The following is a 22,845-nucleotide window of genomic DNA, read 5'->3' as shown; positions in this document are numbered from 1 at the left end:
TGTGATGCTGAGGATCGAACCCAGGGCCTCTCACATACGAGGCAAGAGCTCTACAGCTGAGCTACAACCCCAGCCCTCTTTTATTTTTTGAGACAGGATCTTGTCAAGTTACTTACTGTGATAGAATGAATCAAGAAAACTAAATTCCTTGAAGATCAGATCATTTTCCCCAGAAATATGACCAATCTGAACTGTGCTCATTCTCCCCTCTGATATATATTTATCACCATTCACAAGTCAACTAACTCTGGCAATATTTGAGAAGTCAACTGAAAAGAATAAGTCTGTTAAATATAGCAGACTTATAAACTTATTAATACACTAGATTAGTGATTTTAATTCCTATAGTCCAAGAACACCTTAAACTTGTGATCATCCTGTCTCAGACTTGTGAGTTTACAGGCATGCATCACCATGCCTCACCCTCCCATGCTTCAGTCCTAATCCCCAATGCCTCAGAATGTGACCCTATTTGGAGATAGAATCTTTAAGGAGATAATTAAGTTAAAATGAGGTCATTAGAGTAAGCCCTTAATTCAATAGGAGGGGTATCCTTATAAAAAGGGGAAATGTGGACCAAGGGAAGATCATGTGAAGATATACAGGGAAAAGGAGGCCACGTGAATGCACTAGATAACATCTCCAAGGTTAAAAAAAAAAAAATTCCTGCAAACACAGAAGCACAGGGATTCTCCTCTAGACTTATCAGAAGGCACATCCCTGCTGACTAACCTTCAATTCTAACCTCTTGAACTGAGATAAAATTTTTTGTGATTTTAGAACAACTAGGTTTTAGTTTGTTATAGTAGCCCTAGGAAACTGTCTCCATTTTATTTCTTTATAAAATTCAATTGGCTATTTCACTGTGGTACAATGAATCAAGAAAAACTAAATTCCTTGAAGATCAGATCATTTCCCCCAGAAATATGACCAATCCAAACAGTGCTCATTCTCCCTTCTTTAATATATATTTATCACCATTCACAACTCAATTCTGGCAATATTTGAGAAGTTAACTGAAAAGAACAAGTCTGTAACAGACTTATAAACTTACTAATATACTAGATCAGTAATTTTAATTCCTATAGTCCAAGAACACACAAGTTAAATAGAACAAAAGAACAATAATTTCATAATTCCCCAGTGAAGGAATTAAATTAGGTACTATCTCACAGGTTAGTTAACGTGCTTAACCTAGAGTTGAGGCTATAGCTCAGTGGGAAGAGTACTCACATAGCATGAGCAAGGCCCAGGAATTGATCCTCAGCAATACACATAGACAATGTAAAATTAGGCTTAATAAGCCTAAGTAGTAACCAGATAAGCCCTTATAGGGATAGGAATTTAATATTGCTTACTTTATTAAAAACAAATAACTCTTCTAGTCCTGAACTCCTGTGGGGAAGGGGTGGGGGACTCAAGAAGTAGAAACTGGGCATTGATACCTTCATTTTGATATTCTCCAATAATCAAAAATAAGAGCACCCTAATTTTCAAAGAGCTGAAAAAGCACAACTTTGACTATATATGCAAACTGATAAACATTGCCATTTAAAAAAAATAAGTGTTTAAAGTTAAAAAATAAAATGTAACAGCACAAAATAAGCAAATTAACTAGTAGGGCAGCAGTTAAAGTGGTGAAATAATTAGAAATTGAAAGTGTTTCCATAAACATTTTTTCCATTAGAGGCACAAGAGTCAGAGGGACCTGGGGACATTCCTACACTCAAAGTCTCTGGCAATTTTCTACCAAATGATTGTCAAAAGTAAATATAGATTGCTTCAAGTAGTTCCCTTTCTCAACTTGGTTTGACAGAAAAAGTATGTCTGAAGTCAGTGAAACACTAAACACATCAAAGCTGAAGTCCTATAATAAATGTTATCACCTTTCTTCATGCTTGCTGTGACAAACTTTTTCCTCAGATCATCCATTTGGGAAAAATTCTAGTCTTCCCCAAACAAGTCACTACTATCTATAGCACAGAAAGTTTCATACAGCTTTATTCTGCAAATTTCACACATAAAGAGCTGAAGTGTTGAAATAATTTAAATATCAGAGTTCTTCGGTATTAAGGAAAGTACACAGTTATTTCTGTCACTCAAATTATGTTGAGTGGGGAGAAAGGGATGTCATCTAGAAATTACAAACACCAATAGTTTCAGGGAAGTAACTATAATCCATGAATGAATGAGTCAAAGAAGTTATTCTTTGAAAACTGTCATACTAGAATTTAAGGTGCAAGATTTTCAATTCTGACCAGGCAAAAATAGTTAGGACTTTTTTTAGTCAGACTACACTCTTGGATTTCTACTGGGTTTAAAGAAGAAGTTTCAGAAAACAAAGAACTATAACAATGATGCAAGGGAAAACTAGGAAGAAAAAAAAAAATTGACTGGCAGTGACCACAGAGGGAGAGGGGAAAATTTATTCACAAGGAACATGAGTAGAAGGAATAACTTCCATGTTGATATTTTAAATCACGACTCTTTAAAAGAATATGTGCACATCTATACACATATACATATATATGCACATATATATACACACACATATTCTTTTAAATAGGCAAAATCTTTACTTTTTCTCCATGTGAAAAAGTATGAAGGCAAAAAGCAAATACTCGGTTTTTCTTCAGCTATCTTTCATGCCTCATATCTACAATCCACTTAAGGCTACCCAGATAGTGACAAGGCAAGAAAACAAGGGGAGGAAGTCTTTACAAAATAGTAAACACTCTAGATTCTAGAAAGATTTAGAGGTATAGAAATCACTTTAAATTCTACATTCTTTTAAAAAGATGCACTCTCCACAGTGCCTCAACCCCAACCTCCCAGATTAAAAAAAAAAAAAAAAGTCCAAATGAGGATTCCCTATTCAGCCAGAATTTACGGCCCTGTTAATTATATGCTTTTCCAATTTAACTGCATATAAATCACCATGTTAAACTATGTATTCAGCTTCAGTAGACCTGGTATGACGTACCTGTGCCAAGCTAATGCTGCTTGATCCTGAGAACATAGTAAGTATACTTTCAATAGTAAGAAACTAGTAGAAGACTATCCTCTCAAAATTCATCTTCAAACCCTGGTGTTCATCAGAATCTCCCCTGGTGCCTTGGGTGCATTTATTATTTCAAACCTCAGAAATGGAGTCAAACTGTGGTCTATCAATCCTACTATGCATTTGCAAATCTGAGGTGAGCTAAGCATCTGTAATAAATATCTGTAAGTAAGTCTGATACACACCAAAGAGTAAAAGCAGCAGACATAATAAATAGGATGGGGGAACTTAACATGTATAAACTGTAAACATATTTATTTATTTACTTATTTATAGGTAGGGTCTCCCTATATTACCCAGGCTAGTCTCCAACTGTGGATTCAAGGGATCCTCCCAGTCTCCCAAGTAATTGGGACTACCATGCCCAGTTTGTGTAAATTTTGTTTTTATTTATGACATTTTTCACGTGTGGCTGTAAAGGCACCTTAAGAAAGGGATGCCTTTTTTTCCTAAGGTGCATGAGTCATTTTATAGGATAGGAACACCTCCATGATACCAATCCAGTAGCTGCCTGCTATAGGCACAGTATGCTCTCCGTGGACTGCCATGGCTATTTGTCATTAATAAGGAAATGAACACAGCCAGCAGCAGTGTCTTCTTTTTCTCTCTCCAAGTCAATGAGCTGGCACCGAAAGTCTATTCCTCATCCCTATTGGTTTATCACTGGGCTGAAAAAAATCAAAGCAGTGAATTATCAACTGTCCTGGGAGAAGTACAAAATTGTTATCCTCAACAGTTTTTCCCAGAATCTGGAACCAACATCCTGGTTTACTAGAAGTCTACTTTGTTGCCCTGAACTTAATTCAACCCCAATCCTTTCCTCAAGACAGGTAAGTACATTTTATCTTAGGATATCTGATAGACTTTTAAGGTTAATTAATTTCACTTCAGGGTGAAATTAATTCATCAGAATACATTCTCATCCTTTATTTCTCTCTCTGGTACCAAAATTACCAAAATGCCCTAGGTAATAAGGCACCACTCTCCCTGGCTTGAAAATAAAATTCAGAAGACTTGATTACATACTTTTTCATCTGTGACAAACAAGAAATGTTATCAATCTGCCACTTGAGGCACAGCAATACAAAGTTACATAGTAGTAAACACAGCAACGGTTATTTACTTCCAAAGAAAAGTTTACAACTAAATTCAACACCTGGTTTTTGGAAAAAAGAAAGAAAGAAAAAGAAAAAAATCCGAACCCTAAGGAATCAGTTTAAAACTGGCTACAGTCATAAATCAAAGGGCTATAACATTTTTTTAAATGGAAAGCCAAAAACCAAAACAAAACCAAAACACATCTTGGCTCCCTCTTTTCCAAGTAACAATAATTTGTTATGCTGAAATTTCTAAATGATCCTGGAAAGGTAAATCTATCAGAAAGAGAAAAATATTCCTTTCAAACTCTTTGCAGTTAGGAGGTTCTACCAAATTAAAGAGATGCACTGATTTTAAACCTCAGAATTGGAGTCAAACTGCAGTCTAACAACTTCAGAATGACAACTTTTTAGTGGATTAACAACAAGAAGACAAAAGAAAAATGCAAGGGGTCTGGGAGTATGAGAATATACTATGAGACTTGTGGGATAGAAAATATCTTAGACTGGCCAGATCACAGTCTATTTATAACGACTATCAGAGATGTCCACAAACACACTCACCATCGAAAACACCTTCCACCTTCAGCTTTCAAGTTATTGCTAGCTGTGCGAAGGCTAGCTATGAATGAGGGAAATATTTGAAGGTGAGAAGAACAGCACTCTGGGAAAAGAAAACCCTGGCCCTATACTGGGCAGTGTTAAAATGAGTTACATCAATAGCTCAAGTCCAGGTCTCTAACCTCACCTAGGACAGATTCCAAGTCTAGGAGAGGCAGCGAGGGAGAAAAACCAAACATTCTGGAAGCCCTTCAGATCTTCAATGTGTGCAAACCCTTCCACATTAGGTGAAAGGTTAATCTTCTTGTACCCGAGAGAGTAATGTCCAAGTTTCCATCTCCTATCTGGGAGCCAGGAGCGCGAAAGGGCCACAAAGCTATAAGCGCCGTTAGCTGGGTCAGCGCAGCTGGGAGCCTGGGGAGCTGGAGATGCCAGCTCACCCCTCCCGTGCTGTGGCATGGCCGCCAGAGCTCACTGCCCTCCCCATCCTCCAGGCACCCCGGCTCCATCCAGCGCGGTAAGAAAGGAACCCAGGGCCCTGTCACGCTCTGACTGCAGCCTCTGCCCCCACTTAATAGGAAACAGCAAGGTGTCCACACGCCTAGTGCTCTCACCTCTGAACCTGCTAGACGCACCTGTAGCCAGGGCTGGCAGGGACCTGATGCAACCCTTAAAGCAGGCCAGGCCCGCACCCAGCGCCTCCCAAGGCTGCCCTCCCGAAGCAGAGCAGGGTGCAAGCCTTGCCAAGCCCTAGGGCCTACGCATCCAGAGGTGCCCGGCTGCTCCCTCCCAGAGCTTCCCAAGGGACAAGGTGAAGTGCCTCACCTGCTTGCCCCGGTAGAAGAGACGCTGGCACTCGGGCCGCACGTCGAACAGCGCCCAAACCCGCTCACGTAACTCCTCGATCGTGGCTTTGCGAGAAACGTCCTCAATGGTACGCGTTTGGGAACCATCGATGGTACGAACCTGGATCCACATCTCAGTACCGGGAGAGGGGGTCCCCTTTGTCTCCCCCGGTGCTTAGGACGCTGTGCCCCGCCGCCTCCCCAGCGCCTCGGGTTCTCAGCAGCTGGTAGGCGAGCGTGCCCACAGGCGAAAACGACCTACCGGACTTGGGCCCGACAGGCGGAGGCACCTCCCAGACCCCGTGCCCGCCCAGGCCAGCGAAGGAGAGAAAACCGGAACCAGCCCGAGGTGCTACCACAGCCTCCTCCTCACAAATAGGAAGAAGCCATGTCTCGGCCGAGCGAGTGTTTACTTATAGAGCTGTAGCTCCCACATGGAGGTCACGGCGCCAACCAGAATCTCGCGAGATCCATGCGGGGCTCCGCCTTAAAAAGGAAGCGGAGAGGGAGATGGTTATAGACCTCAGGGTTGGGGGGGCTGTGGAGGGGGAAGCGGGAGAGGGCGGGTCTCAGGGGCGGGGCTGCCGAAAGCCGTTATTTGCCCACAGCTTTTACCGGGACCCTGGGCACGCCTCCTATCAGATCTCAGCAGGTCTTGGCACTGCTCTTGGCAGTTTTAACCTTTTAGGACCTAGTTTCTGGCCGAGATGCGGGGGAGACTCCTCAGGCCTAGCGGATACACCTCTCTAGTCTCAAAAACACATCAAAAATTACAAGAAGTGCACTTTTGTGTTCATGGAATGTGGGACACAACCTAAATTCTGAGAAGCCTTGAGGGACTGGTGGATTGGGAAAGGCCCCAGGACTCTTCTGGAACACGGCCCCACCTGTTCAGACTGTTGCCTTAGCTTGGAAACCGCTTCCTGGGGTATCTCGCTGCTGAGCCCAGGTGCTGGGCCCTAGCCCCAAAGACCAGGGTCCCTGTTGGGACCACGTCCTGGGCTCCCACCCCAGCCTCAGACCGTTGAAGGCGTGGCGCCGAGGCCCCCAGCTAACTGCTGGCTAGAAGTGGAATTTCAGTTTGCAGACCAACGGGGACCTTCGTGTTAGGGATGTCTTTGGCGTAAGGGATTGTGGGTTTGCGGAAAACAGTTTTGAATAGTGCAGAACTACAAGCCTCCGAAGAAAGAACTTCAAAGAGCCTACTTAAAATAAATTCTCGAAATTCGCTCAGCGCAACACTACCTAAAAAAGAGCCCATATGAAATGAAAATATTAACTTCATAAGAAGGGAGAAAGCATCTGAAAGAAACAAAACAAATAACTTGTACCTTATATTTGCCTAAATTGGCAACTTGAATATTCAGACCAGTGCTAACTAATTCCATAGAGTAGCATTTTTAAATTACCGACTAAAACAATTATAAGTACAGACAAGGTCAGTATTATTTTATAAAAGAAAAATATGGGAGCTGAAGTTGTGGCTCAGGGGATAGAGCGCTCGCCCAGCACGTGTGAGGCACTGGGTTCAATCCTCAGCCCGACATAAAAATACACAACAAAAATAAAGGTATTGTATTCATCTACAACTAAAAAAGAAGGAAAAAAAAAGGCCCTACTCAAAAGGACAGAAAAATAATGGAATATACGTACATATTTCAGGTCTCTGCCCTTGCTGAAAATTTCGCATTCATTTAGACTCTAAATAAAATTCAACTCGTCTCCCAATTGTGCTAGAGCAAATATTAAGTGTTCATAACATATGCAAATGAAATGGTAGGTATACCTAAAGCACACCTCTGATCTGCCAGATGAAGGGAGAACTAGTTGCTATTATAAGATTATGTTATGCTTCTGTGGAGTTATGTAGTTTTTGTTGTTGTTTCCTGCTCACAATTTACAGTCTAGTTAGGATTTAGCAAAAATTAAAACAGGATGATTTAATACTAAACAGTTTGATGTTAATGAAAACCTCGATTAGAGATGTCAAAGCCGAGACTAAAATGATCTGAAAGACAGGTGTAAAACATAGCCTGAGTTAGATGGACTATTGTAGGCTAAAGCAGCATTTAACTGTTGGGTTCTCCGAATGGGATAATCAGAATTGTAATCCCAATTTAGCTCTCTACTTAAGACGTGAATCTTGGGACATTTTACTCGCTCCAGTTTCCTCCATGTAAATAGGTACTTATACACTAATGAATGTAAAATACTTTGCTCAGTGCCTATCGCTTAGTACACAATAAATTACTTTAGTGCTATTGTTATGGAAAGGATTTAGATAAACAAAGAGTGCCCAAAGAGGAAAGTATGCATTTTCGGATCAGCAGAGATTGCATATCAAAGAAAGGTTGACTAAATAGGGAAGAGCAGTGTGTGAAGATTAGCATTCACAACAGTATTCCCCGCCTGCCCCCATGGGTATAGGGAGGAGACTAAGGGTACTTTGATGTGATGAAGTACTTGGAAAGACAGTAGGATGATCTAGGGAGAGAAGCAGGAGAAAGATACTGTCTGATTTTCTCAAAAGAGACAATTGTGCCAATTTTGGCAAAATTTGTGGAGTAGGAGAGGAAAGGGTATATTCCAGAGTATTCTAGAAAATTGAGCTTCCAGAATGTGAAAAAAAATCTTTTCCATCTGCACCTCAGACCATTAATCTCCAGGATATATAAAGAACTAAAAAACCTTAATACCCAAAAAAACAAACTACCCAATCAACAAATGGGCAAAGGAACTAAACAGACACTTCACAGAGGAAGAAATATGATCATCAACAAATATATGAAAAAAGGTTCATCATCTCTTGCAATTAGAGAAATGCAAATTAAAACTACTTTAAAATTTAATCTCACTCCAGTAAGAATGGTGATAATTAACAAGAATACAACAATAAATGTTAGCGAGATGTGGGGGGGAGGGAAGGTACACTCATACATTGCTGGTAGGACTGAAAATTGGTACAACCACTGTGGAAAGCAGTTTGGAGATTCCTCAGAAAACTTGGACTGGAACAACCATTTGACCCAATTATTCCACTCCTCTAGTGACATGGCCACATCAAGTTTATAGCACCTCAATTCAGAATAGCTAAAGTATGGAACCAACCTCAGTGCCCTTCAACAGAAGAATGGATAAAGAAAATGTGGTATATATACACAATCGAATATTTCTCAGCCATAAGGAAAAATGAAATTATGGCCTTTTCCTATAAATGGATGGAACTGGAGATTATCATGCTAAGTGAAATAAGCCAACCCCCCAAAACTAAAGGCTGAATGTTCTCTCTGATAGTGGATGCTGACTCACAATGGGTGTGTGTGAAGGAGTGGAGCTTCACTGGATTGGAAGGGTGAAGGAGAGGAGGAGAAAAGGGGGGATGGGAATAGGAAATAGAGTAGAATGAATCAGACATAACTTTTCTATGTTCATTTATGAATATACAACCGGTGGAACTCCCCACCATGTACAACCACAAATATGGGCATTTATACTCCATATATGTATGATATGTCAAAATAATTCTACTTCATGTATAACTAAAAAGAACAAATTTTTAAAAAATCTTTGTCCATGGTAAAAAAAAAAAATACAATGATCAGACACCAAAAAAAAAAAAAAAGAAAAGAAAAGAAAGAAAAAGAAAAGAAAAAGACATTTGAACTTTTAAGGCTCATGGAATATATGGATGTAAGGAAAGAGAAAATGGAATGTTGACAATTCTTAAATTTCTACTTGGAAGCTTTAAATGAATGGGTTAGATAACACTATTTATAGTGTTCTTAACTACAAGAGGGAGCAAGTTGGGGAAATGCAGCAAGTTCCATTTGAGCTGTATTGCATTTGAAATCCATCCAAAATATACTGAGATGAAGAAGTCTGACAGTTAAAAATACAAGTCCAAAATATTTTAAAAAGAGGGGCTAGTCAAGACTTCCTGTACTCAGTCCTATGAAGAACTTCATCCTTCTTAATGAAGTAGAATTTTACTAGAAAAGTAAAAACTTCAGCAAGTGGGGGTGGGGCAGGATTGGTGGTATTAACTGAAAAGAGCTCAAAGGGATCTTCTGGGTGATGGTAATATTTTGTATTTTGACCTTTACAGTGAAGTATATACGTAAACATTTGTTGAAGTATAAACATGATTCATTCACTTTATTAAGTTCTTATATATGCCTACAGTCACAATTACTGTAGTTTTTATATATGCCTACAGTCACAATTAGAGGTCTTTCTGGGCTGGGGATGTGGCTCAAGCAGTAGCCCGCTCGTATGGCATGCGGCCCGAGCTCAAGCCTCAGCACCACATACAAACAACGATGTTATGTCCGCCGATAACTAAAAAATAAATAAAAAAGAGGTCTTTTTTAGAAAAAGTGGGCTTTGTGTGTGGTACTTGGAATTGAACCCAAGAGCACTATACCTCTGATTTACATACCCGGTCTTTGTATTTTGAGACAGGATCTTGGTAAATTTCCAGGCTCATCTCTAACTTGAGATCCTCCTGCTTCAGTTTCTAGAGTAGCTGGTATTACAGGGATGAGCCACCAGACCTGGCTGAAAAGAAAACTTTCATTTTCTGCCTATTGATGGTATAAATGAAAATATTAATGCTATACCTGGTCTCAGGGTTAATATGTAGAGAAATTCAAAAAGGAAGAACTTTCTGTTCTTTTTCAGGGAGTAATTAAGAAAGTCTGGTTAAGAATTTGATCTGGTCAAAGGTAAAGAAAAGCTAAATTTAAAATCAGGTTATGCAGTTAAGGATGCTGAAGATTGGTTGGTCTAGCTTTAGAAAGGTATGGAAACTATATGCATGTACAAGCATGAGTATATGAAAGTATGCTCTTTTTTTTTTTTCTTTTTGGTACTAGGGATCGAACCCAGGGTGCTTAACCACTGAACTACACTAACCCCCTTTTTGTTTTAAGACAGGGTCTCGCTAAGTTGTTCATGCTGGCCTTGAACTGGTGATCCTCCTGCCTTAGTATCCCCAGACACTGGGATTACAGGCATGTGCCATCACATAGACTGTTAGGTGCTTTTGTATATGCACACACAGGAATGTGTATGCATGTGAATGAATGTGTGTACTATGTGTGCATGTGTAACTATATTTTCAACTAGATCAACACAGGAGGTGGCACAGCTTTACTCTAAATTAGCAAAGGTTTCATGCTTTGAATCCCAAAGTCTGGAACTATTCTGCCCGATAACAGTTTGCATATACTGTTATTCTAGACAACAATGAAGATTTGGGGAAATGCTCAGCTTCAAATGAATTGCCCCAAGAAAATGTGGGCACAGAGCCCAGAGCCAGCGTATCACTTGTGTTATGAGATAGGTTATTTCTTTTTTTTTTTTACTCTTTGTGTCACTTTATTTCTAAATATTATTTTTTAAACGTATATATGACAGTGGAATGCAATACAATTCTTATTACACATATAGGGCACAATTTTTCATATCTCTGGTTGTATACAAAGTATATTCACACCAATTTGTGTCTTCATACATATACTTCGGATAATAATGTCCATCACATTATTATCCCCTCCCTTTCCCCTCCCACCCCTCTGCCCTATCTAGAGTTTGTCTATTCCTCCCAGCTCCCTCTCCCTACCCCACTATGAGTCAAATTTGCCATTTGTTTTTTTGGGGTTGGCTAACTTCAATTAGCATTAACTTCTCTAACTTCATCCATTTACTTGTAAATGCCATGATTTTATTCTCTTTTATTGCTGAGTAATATTCCATTGTGTATATATGCCACTTTAAAAAATCCATTCATCTATTGAAGGGCATCTAGGTTGGTTCCACAGTTTAGCTATTGTAAATTGTGCTACTATTAACATTGAAGTGGCTGTATTCCTGCAATATGCTGTTTTTAAATCCTTTGGGTATAGACTAAGGAAAGAAGGGATAGCTGGGTCAAATGGTGGTTCCATTCCCAATTTTCCAAGAAATCTCCATACTGCTTTTCCAATTTTCCAAGAGATCTCCATACTGCTTTCCATTTGGCTGCATCAATTTGCAGCATCACCAACAGTGTATGAGTGTGCCTTTCCCCCCACATCCTCACCAACACTATTCATAATAGCTGCCATTCTGATTGGAGTGAGATAAAATCTTAGTTTTAATTTGCATTTCTCTAATTGTTAGTAATGATGAACATTTTTTCATATATTTGTTGATTGATTGTATATAATCTTCTGAGAAGTGTCTGTTCAGGTCCTTGGCCCATTTATTGATTGGGGTTTTTTGTTTTATTTTGTGTGTGTTTAGCTTTTTGAGTTCTTTATACATCTTAGTGATTAGTGCTCTATCTGATGTGTGAGGAGTAAAGATTTGCTCCCAAGATGTAGGCTTTCTATTAACCTGATTGTTTCTTTTGCTGAGAAGAAGCTTTTTAGTATAAGTCCATTCCATTTATTGATTCTTGATTTTAATTCTTGCACCACAGGAGTCTTATTAAGGAAGTTGGGGCCTAATCCCACGTGATGGAGATTAGGACCTACTTTTTGCTTCTATTAAATGTAGGGTCTCTGGTTTTCTTTCTTTTTTTTAATTGTTGGTTGTTCAAAACATTACATAGTTCTGGTTTTCTTTCTAAGTCCTCGATCCTTTTTGAGTTGAGTTTTGTGCATGGTGAGAGATGGGGGTTTAATTTTATTTTGTTGAATATGGATTTTCAGTTTTCCCAGCACCATTTGTTGAAAAGACTATCTTTTCTCCAATGCATGTTTTGGGCACCTTTGTCTAATATAAGATAATTTTAATTTTTTGGGTTAGTCTCTGTGTCCTCGATTCTGTACCATTGGTCTACCAGTCTGTTTTGGTGTCAATTTCATGCTGTTTTTGTTACTGTTGCTACTATATTGCTACTATTACTATTGCTAATATTGCTACTATTTTGTTACTATAGTTTAAGGTCTGGGTATAGTGATATCACCTGCTTCACTCTTCCTGCTAAGGATTGCCTTAGCTATTCTGTCGTGGGTCTCTTATTTTTCCAGATGAATTTTATGACTGCTTTTTCTATTTCTATGAGGGATATCATTGGGATTTTGATCAGAATTGCATTAAATCTGTATAGTGCTTTTGGAAGTATGGTCATTTTGATAATATTAATTCGGCCTATCCAAGAGCAAGGTAGATCTTTCCATCTCCTAAGGTCTTCTTTGACTTCTTTCTTTAGAGTTCTATAATTTTCATTATATAGATCTTTCACCTCTTTCACTAGGTTACTTGTAAAAAAAATTGGCAAGATGTGGGATCTCACTGTGCAGGATAAAGAAGGGATTCTCTGTGACAGTGAAATTTGAAGGAGGAAGGTGGGAGCAAGTCTACCAACTGTGGTGCTCACCCAAAGGGACCCATATAAAAGCTTATTTCTTTTCCTTTGGACCCATATCACCAAGTTGTATGCTTTTTCTTACATTGTAATTCACTATAGATTTTCTCCTATTTTTCAGAAAAGTACATCACTCAGTGACCAACTTGTTAGTCATGTTGTAGGATCAATAGGCAGGGCATTAAAAGATAAGGCAGCAAAAAGCAGAGTAGCCTTACCTATCTCACCTGGCCCCTGAAGCCAATGGAACTGGAACTACATGGCATGAAAAGGGAAGATGGTGATTCCAGAATTCACAAGTCACAAAGAGTGAAATAGACTAAATGTCATTGCGGAATGATGGTTAGGAGCTATGGGACCTAATTGTTGTAGCATGGGCAAATGGGAGGCTAACCCCTTTAAGTAAGCAGGGGTTATGAAGATGGGGCAGAGTGAGTTTGGCTTACAATGTTATTTAGCTTCTTTGACAATCTAAAGGGATATGAAAAGACAGGGAAAAATAAGATTTGATGGATTTTTTTTCCTTCATGTATTGAAGTGCAATGTGTTTTAAGCTTTTTTTTTTCCTCCTTGAAGTATGAGTCTAACCCAGAGGCAATTTACCATTGAGTTACATCCCCAACCCTTTTCATTTTCTTAATTTTAGACAATTTCTCCTAAATTGCTGAGACTAGTCTCGAACTTGCCATCCTCCTGCCTCAGCCTTCTGAATACCTGGAATATGTTACTATGTCCAGCTCCATGTGCATAATTTTAAAAAACCAAAATAAGGAGCCCAAATCTAATTTTATTCAACTCTTTGAGATCATGAGGGTTTTTGTTTTTGTTATTGTTGTTTTGCAGCACTGGGGACTGAATTCAGGGACATACTAACACTGAACTACACCCCCAGCGCTTTATTTTATTTTTGCAGTGCTGGGAACCACACTCTGTGCCTTACCTATGCCAGGCAAGCACTCTACAACTGAACCACATTTGCAGCTTATTTATTTTTCATGGTGCTGGGGTTTGAACCCAGGGCTTCACACAAGAGCTTTACCACTGAGCTGCATCCCCACATGTTTTTTGGGATTTTTTTTCCTAACACAGTCTCACTAAATACAGTCTGTAACTTGTGATCCTTCTGCCTCAGCTTCCTGGGTCACTAGAATTTACAGGAGTACATTGAGGAAACAAACTGAAGCAAGTACACTTTTTAAAAAGAGAAGGTTATACCCAAAATGCACTCCTTATGGGGATGAATTATTCTTAAACCAGTGAAAGAAAAATCATGAGTTATAAAATGAATGTGATTTGGGATGCAGCTCAGTGATAGCATTTGCTAAACATCTGTAAAGTGCTGGATTTGACCCCTGTCACCACACAAACACACACACACACACACACACACACACACACACACACAATGATTGATGATTGAAGTTGGTGCATATCTTTAACAACTTTATCCAAAGTCAGCAAGTATGCTAAATGAATTTTAATTGTCCTAAAGGCAAAAAAAAAAAAAAAAAAAAAAAAACAGAACGCAAGCAATTGAGTTGGGAGCATTTCCTTGTAAGAATTTACCTTCAATAACTTCAGCTAAGCAACTCATTATGATTATAAAACATTGCTAAAATATTTTCATATATCTCATAGTTTGAAATGTAACCTGATAATTACATTGTTACATTGTTACAGAGTCCTGTTACAATCAGGACCCTGATTGTCTTCATTGAGGCAGAAAATCTAGTCATATTACTACTAGATATGGGTGCTATATAAAGGAAGAATGATTACATTGATGTCCCTGTATCTTTTCTGGGATCACTCCCAGTCCCTATATATTGATTAAGATGGCAACTCTGAATATGATTTAATTCTAGAGCAGTCAGTTCAACCCAGCATAATCATTAAGACATCCAGACCCATGTAGTCATTCTATTTTCTATTATATATAGTAACAGTTATTACAGTTTTCACTTACTCTAGATTAAATGACATGCAAAACTCCTGAAATGTTTCTATTTTCATTGGTAGGCATTTATCTATAGCTTAAAAATATTTTGTGGTTTAATCCTTCAGATATTAACAATTTGCTAGGGTCTCCACAACAAGATAAGACAAACCAGATGGCTTAAACAATAGAAATTAGTTTTCTTACAGTTCTGGAGGCTAGAAGTGCAAAAATCATTTTGTCTGTAGGTTTTACTTCTTTGGGAGCTCTCTCCTTGTCTTGCAGATGACCATCTTCTCCATGTCCTCACATGATCTTTTCTCCATGTATGTGCAGCCTTGATGTCACTCCCTCTTCTTATGAGTCAAGCGCTCTATCACTGAGCTACACCCCCAACCTTCTCCCTCTATTTATAAGTACAGCAATCATTTTGAATTAGAGCCTTACCTATGACTTCAATTAACCTTAATTACCTCATTAAAGTCCCTGCCTCCACAGGTACTTTCACACTAGGAATTAGATTTTAAATGTATGAATGTGCTTACGGAAGGCACAATTCAATCTATAAAGATTTCCAATGCCATTCTGGAATTGCTTGGTTTCATTCTTAAAGACTTTCTTCACATTTGAAGACTCTCCTGAACCCCCTATTTTACTCCTTTATGTCCTATCCACAAACAGGAACCTAATTTTTGTCTATGTAGTAAACAGCTGGAAATTGAGATATTGATTTACTTAGGAACTTGAAATTCATTAACTACCTTCCTTTTAAGTTTACAATTACTCCTAAGTGTGTGTGTGTGTGTGTGTGTGTGTGTGTGTGTGTGTGTGTGTATAGAAAAAAGAATTGCTGTATGAGGACCTGGAACTATTTTAGGAATTTAAAATTTACTTCAGCCAGGTACACAGAACTTCAGATTGTTAAGAACTGAATTAGTTGTAACCACATGTTGAATATTAAGCTTAGAAAATTCAATTAAGTCATCTAAAATGGGAATAAAACCCTGGCAAATGACAATAACAATAACTGAACAAAAAATGACACTAAAAAGAATGGCATGATTTGATATTTTATACTTTACAAATTAAAAATAATCTAGATGACATTTTTTCAGAGTTCTTTTTCCTTTCAATAGTTATATTAAATCCTAAAACAGTAAAGAGTTTTTTTCTAAAGGTAGTTAATATTAAATGTTTTTCTTGAAAAAACAACCCAATAATTCAAATTAATAAATTCTAAAAATATGCATTGAGAAAAGAGCTTTGTATTTTAATTCAAAGAGAAGCTATGTGTACTTTGGATCTTAAGACTAACTCTTCATTTAAGAAATGGAAAGAGTATACTGAGAAATAATTTTGAAAGAAGATTGTTCTGATTTAGGTTTCCTATTTTTTAAATAAACATGATGTAGTTGCAGGAGAAGGGACTTGTGTGCTTGCTTGGCTTGTCTTCATATCTAGAGAGTTTGTGTCTGCTGGCAAGTTTTGGTGGGCTTGTTCTCAAAGAAATTCTCCATCTTTTAAAGTCCAAACTTCTTCCATTAAGGTTTAAAATTGGAATTATTGGGGCTGGGGGGTGTAACTCAGAGCACATGCTACCTGTTCCTTTCCCCCAGCAACTGTAACTACATATTTTTAAATATTTTCTTAGTTATACATGATAATAGAATCCATTTTGATAAAATTATATAAGCATAGGATATATATTATTTTAATTAGGACCCCATTCTTGAAGGTGGGCATAATGGTAGGGTTCACTTAGGTATTTTCATAGGTAGGAAAGTTATGTTAGATTTACTCTACTGTCTTTTCTATTCCTATTCCCCTATGACTACACATTTTTTTTCCACTGTATATATCATTTTTCAAAAATCCAGGTAAGATATTTTTGTTTCTGCCACACTGTAATGTTTTCTGAAAGAAAAGAAATTTTTATATACTTATATACCTTGTCTTTATATTTTCTAGAATGGCTTAGGAAAATCAAAAAGAAAGTCTCCTCTTTCCAACACACACATCTGTACTGTACTGGTAAATGAATGCATTTCAAAAGCCTATGAAACAATGATAAAAATCTAGTGCAATGGAAACACCATTACAATGAGAAGTTGGCTTTTAAAGACACAGGTGCCTTGCTTTGTGAGAAGAAATTCAGAGAATAATGTAGTAATAATTCCCATCGTATTCCACAAAGATAAATTATAAGTTATTGAGTACAGCAGTCAAAGAATCAAAACTGACCAGTTTTAAAACCATGAAAATGGCCTTTCTAAGCCCAACTTTTTTAAAAATTTTACTTTTGTTATCTTTGATGACTAGAAACTATATATTTGTTTTAGAAAGTAGATACACAGACTGGGGAAAAATCTTTTGAATTTTGGTCATCTTTGAGCAAAACCCCTATAAAATTGTTGATATACTTTTAGACATTTTACACACAAACACACACACACACACAACTTAATAGAATAATCTAAGTATTTCCTTACCATTTTATATATAGACAAATTTTATTTTATTTTTTACTTTTCTAAAAATCTATTTATTTATTTAGTTTGATTTGCTATAGATGACAGGAGAATGCATTTTGATTCATAGTACACAAATAGTTCACAGCTTTTCGTTTCTCTCGTTGTATATGATGTAGAGTTGCACTACATGGACAGTCATACTTGTTCCTGGGTAATAATGTTCATCTCATTCCACCATCTTTCCTACCCCCATGCTCCCTCCCCTTTCCTCCCTCCTCTGTGCCCAATCAAATTTCCTCTATTCTCCCCATACCCCCCACCCATTATGGGTCAGCGTCCGCTTATCAGAGAGAAAATTCAGCTTTGGGTTTTTGAAATTGGCTTATTTCACTTAGCCTGATATTCTCCAATTCCATCCATTTACCTGCAAATGCCAAAATTTTATTCTCTTTTAATGCTGAATAATATTCCATTGTGTATATATATATCACAGTTTCTTTATCCATTCATCTATTTAAGGGCATCTAGATTGCTTCCACAGTTTAGCAATTGTGAATTGTGCTGCTATAAACATTGAAGTGGCTGTGTTACTGTACTGTGCTGTTTTTAATTCTTTATGGTATAGATCTAGGAGTGAGATAACTGGGTCAAAAGGTAGTTCCATTCCAAGTTTGCAAAGGAATCTCCAAATTGCTTTCCAGATTGGTTGCACCAATTTGCGGTCCCACAAGCAATGTATGACTATGCATTTCCCCCCCACATCCTTGCCAACACTTATTGTTGCTTGTATTCTTGATAACTGCCATTCTGACTAGAGTGAGATGAAATCTTAGAGTATTTTTGATTTGCATTTCTCTAATTACTAGAGATGTTAAACTTTTAAAAATATATTTGTTGACCCATTATATTTCTTCTTCTGAGAAGTATCTGTTCAGCTCCATAGCCCATTTATTGATTGGGATGTTTGTGTTTTTGTGTTAAGTTTTTTTAGTTCTTTATATATCTTGGAGATTAGTGCTCTATATGATGTGTGTGTGGCAAAAATTGGATCCAAAATATAGGCTCTCTCTTCACCTCAATGTGTTTCTTTTGTTGAGAAGAAGCTTTTTAGTTTGAATCCATCACATTTATTGTTTCTTGATTTTATTTCTTGGGCTTTAAGAGTCTTGTTAAGGAAGTTGAGGCCTAATCTGACATGATGAAGATTTGGGCCTTTTTTTTTTTTCTATTAAGCATAGGGTCTCTGGTCTAATGCCTAGGTTCTTGATCCACTTTGAGTTGAGTTTTGTGCATGGTGAGAGATAGGGGTTTAGTTTCATTTTGCTGCATATGGATTAAGTTTCCCCAACACCATTTGTTGAAGAGGCTATCTTTTCTCCAATGTATGTTTTTGGCGCCTTTGTCTACTATGAGGTAACTGTATTTATGTGGGTTTGTTTCAGTGTCTTCTATTCTGTATCATTGGCATGCAAGTTTATTTTGGTGCCAATACCATGCCATTTTTGTTACTATTGCTTTGTAGTATAGTTTAAAGTCTGGTATTGTGATGCCTCCTGCTTCACTCTTCTTGCTAAGGATTGCTTTGGCTATTCTAGGTCTCTTATTTTTCCAAATGAATTTCATAATTACTTTTTCTCTTTCTATAAGGTCTGACATTGGGATTTTATTTGAAATTGCATTAAATGTGTATAGTGCTTTAGGTAGTAGGCCATTTTGACAATATTGATTCTGCCTTTCCAAGAGCATGGGAGATCTTTTCATCTTCTAAGGTCTTCTTCAATTTCTTTCTTTAGTGTTCTGTAGTTTTCACTACAATTAATGCAGAGAAAGCATCATGATGTGGAGGTCTTTTACTCTCTTGTTAGATTGATTCCCAAGTATTTTATTTATGTATTTATTTATTTTTTGAGGCTATTGTGAATGAGGTAGTTTTCCTAATCTGTCTTTCAGAGGATTCATCATTAATGTATAGAAATACATTTGATTTATGGGTATTGATTTTATATCCTGTTACTTTGCTTAATTATTAATTTATTAATTCTAGAAGTTTTCTGGTGGAGTTTTTTTGGATCCTCCTAGTGTAGAATCATGGCATTGGCAAATAATGATAGTTTGAGTTCTTTTGATCCTATTTGTATCTCTTTAATTTCTTTCATATGTCTAATTGCTCTGGCTAGAGTTTCAAGAACTAAGTTGAAAAGAAGTGCTGAAAGAGGGCATCTCTTTCTTGTTCCCATTTTTAGAGGGAATGATTCCAATTTCTCTCCATTTAGGATGATGTTGGCCTTATGTTTAGCATAAGTTGCTTTTACAATGTTAAGGCATATTACTACTATCCACAGTTTTTATAGTGTTTGAACATAAAAGGGTACTGTATTTTGTCAAATGCTTACTCTGCATCAATTGATATAATCAAATGATTCTTATCTTTAAGTCTATTGATGTGATGGATTACGTTTATTGATTTCCATATGTTGAAATAACCTTTCATCCCTGGAATAAACCCCAATTGATTATGGTGCACAATTTTTTCTAATATGTTTTTGCATGCAATTTGCCAAAATTTTACTGAGAATTTTTGCATCTATGTTCATCAGAGATATTGATCTGAAATTTTCTTTCTTTGATGTGTCTCTGTCTGGTTTTGGTATCAGGATGATACTAGCCTCATAGAATGAGTTTGGAGGGCTTTCCACCTCTTCTATTTCATGGAATATTTTGAGGAGTGTTGGTATTAATTCTTCATTGTAGGTCTTATAGAACTTGGCTGAGAATTTGTCTGGTTCTGGGATTTTCTTGGTTGGTAGGCTTTTGATGGTGTCTTCTATTTCCTTGCTTGAAATTGATCTGTTTAAGTTGTGTGTGTCCTTCTGGTTCAGATCATATGCCTCTAGAAACTTGTCAGTGTCTTCGAGGTTTTTCATTTTACTGGAGTATATATTTTCAAAATAGTTTCTAATTATCTTCTGTATTTCAATAGTGTCTGTAATGATTTTTCCTTTCTCATCATGAATATTAGTGATTTGAGTGTTTTCTCTCTTCTTTTCATTAGGGTGTCTAAGGGTTTGTCAATTTTATGTATTTTTTAAAGAACCATCTTTTTATTTTGTCAATTTTTTGAATTATTTTTTGTTTCAATTTTATTGATTTCAGCTCTAATTTTAGTTATTTCATGCCTTCTGCTTTTTTTAAATTTATTTTTTAGTTGGACACAATAGTTTTATTGTGTTTATTTTTATGTGGTGCTGAGGACCAAACCCAGGGCCTCAAACGTGCTAGGTGAGTGCTCTACCGCTGAGCCACAACTCCAGCCCTCTTCTGCTTCTTTTGGTGTTGATTTATTCTCTTTTTCTAGGACTTTGAGATGTAATGTCAAGTCATTTATTTGTTGACTTTTTGTCCTTTTAATGAATGAGCTTAATGCAATGACTGCTTATTTATGCAATCCATATAAGTGATATATTTTTTCTCATCCTTTCACCTTCAGTCTGTGGATGTCTTTTCCTGTGAGATGAGTCTCATGAAGGCAGCATATTGTTGGGTCTTTTTTTTTAAATTTAAATCCTCTTAGTACTGCTTCATAGTGTCCCAGAGATTTTGATATGTTGTAACTGCGTTCTCATTTACCTCTAAGAATCTTTTTATATCCTCCTTGATGTCTTCTGTTATCCATGCATCATTCAATAGCATATTATTCAGTCTCCAGGTATTGGAGTAGCTTCTATTTTTTATTTTATCATTGATTTCTAATTTCATTTCATTATGATCTAATAGAATACATGGTAGTATCTCCATTTTTTTTGTATTTGCTAAAACTTGCTTTTTGGCATAATATATGATCTATTTTGGAGAAGGATCCATGTACTACTGAGGAAAAGTATATTTGGCTTTTGATGGATGTAATAGTCTATATTTGTCTGTTAATTCTAAATTATTGATTGTTTATTGAGTTCTATAGTTTCTTTGTTTAGTTTTTGTTTGGAAGATCTATCCAGTGGTGAGAGAGGTATGTTAAAGTCACCCAGTATTATTGTGTTGTGGTCTATTTGATTCTTGAAGTTGAGAAGGGTTTGTTTGATATACATAGATGTCCCATTGTTTGGGACATAGTTTTATTTATGATTATTATGCCTTGTTGATGTACCATTTTCTTAGGTTGTATGAAATGTCCTTCTTTATCCCTTTTCACTAACTTTGGTTGAAGTTCACTTTATCTAATATGAGAATGAAAACCTCTGCTTGTTTAAACAGTCCATGTAAGTAAGTGATACTGCTTTTTCCATCCTCTCACCTTCAGTCTGTGGATGTCTTTTCCTGTGAGTTGAGTCTCTTGAAGGCAGCATATTTTGGGGTCTTTTTTTTTAATCCAGCCTGCTAGTCTGTGTCTTTTAATTGATGAGTTTAGACCATTGACATTCAGGTATATTATTGAGACATGGTTAGTATTCCTGGTAATTTTGGTTTATTTTTGTCTGTTCCCTTACTTAGTTTCTCCTTTGATTGGCCTTTCCTTTAGTGTAGTTCCTCTCTTTGCAGATTTTCAGTATTGTTTTTCATTTCCTTGTCATGAAATATTCTGCCAAGAATGTTCTGTAGTGCAGGTTTTCTTGATGTAAATTATTTCAACTTTTGTTTAATATGGAAGGTTTTTATTTTTTCATCAAATCTGAAGCTTAAATTTGCTGGATATAAGATTCTTGGTTGGCACCCATTTTCTTTCAGAGCTTGGTATATACTGTTCCAGGATTGCCTGGCTTTGAGGGTCTGAGTTGAAAACTCTGCTGAGAACTGAATTGGTCTTCCCCTATATATAGTCTGATTCCTCTCTCTTGTGGCCTTTAAAATCCTATTCTTATTCTGTATAATAGGCATATTCATCATAATGTGTCTTGGTGTAGATCTATTGTAATTTTGTACAATTGGTGTCCTATAAGCCCCTTGTATTTGATTTTTCAATTTGTCCTTCATGTTTGGAAAATTTTCTAATATTATTTCATTGATGAGATTGTGCATTCCTTTGATTTGAAGCTTTGTGCCTTCCTCTACCCCAATATATCTATCTTAGATTTGGTCTTTTGATGTTATCCCAAAATTCTTGGATGTTCTGTTCATAGTTTCTTACCATCTTCATTGTGTGGTAAACTTTATTTTTAAGATTGTAAATTTTGTCTTCGTTGTCTGAGATTCTACCTTCCAAGTTATCTAGTCTGTTGGTGATGCTTTCTATTGAGTTTCTAATTTAGTTTATTGTTTCCTTCATTTTTAAAGATTTCTGGGGTTTTTTGTTTGTTTGTTTTTGAAATCTCTCTTTCTTGAAGTAATCTTTTGCTACCTGTATTTGCTTTCTTTGTTGGTATGATCAACGGTCACCTATATTTTCTCTCTTATCTCTTTGTTGAAGTGATCAATTTTTTGCCTGTATTTGCTCACTTAGGTCACTCTTTAATTCCCAGATCATTTTAATTATGTACATTCTGAACTCCTTTAAGATTTTATCTATTGTGCTGTTAAAGATTCTAT

General features: G+C 36.9%; 1 protein-coding gene across 3 annotated transcripts in view; it reads right to left on the bottom strand.

Moving 5' to 3' along the window:
- The window catches only part of Uhrf2 (ubiquitin like with PHD and ring finger domains 2), an 80,030-nt gene extending 73,963 nt beyond the window's left edge, over positions 1-6,067 (bottom strand). The window contains exons 1-2 of one of the 3 annotated variants that reach the window (XM_021728185.3): positions 5,545-5,685; positions 2,984-3,729 (exon numbers count right to left, since the gene is read on the bottom strand). In XM_021728185.3, coding sequence (XP_021583860.2) covers positions 2,984-3,019 — 36 coding nt within the window. In that variant the 5' untranslated portion in view covers positions 3,020-3,729; positions 5,545-5,685. Of the gene's footprint in view, positions 1-2,983; positions 3,730-5,544 lie in introns of all 3 variants that reach the window. The other 2 variants (XM_078047620.1, XM_005327969.4) reach the window with 2 other exon arrangements.
- Positions 6,068-22,845: the final 16,778 nt, after the last annotated feature.

This window comes from Ictidomys tridecemlineatus, chromosome 4 (assembly GCF_052094955.1).
Source record: "Ictidomys tridecemlineatus isolate mIctTri1 chromosome 4, mIctTri1.hap1, whole genome shotgun sequence".
Taxonomy (NCBI): Eukaryota; Metazoa; Chordata; class Mammalia; order Rodentia; family Sciuridae; genus Ictidomys; species Ictidomys tridecemlineatus.
Note: the sequence above shows the minus strand (reverse complement) of the source record. Positions and strands in the feature narration are given on the sequence as shown.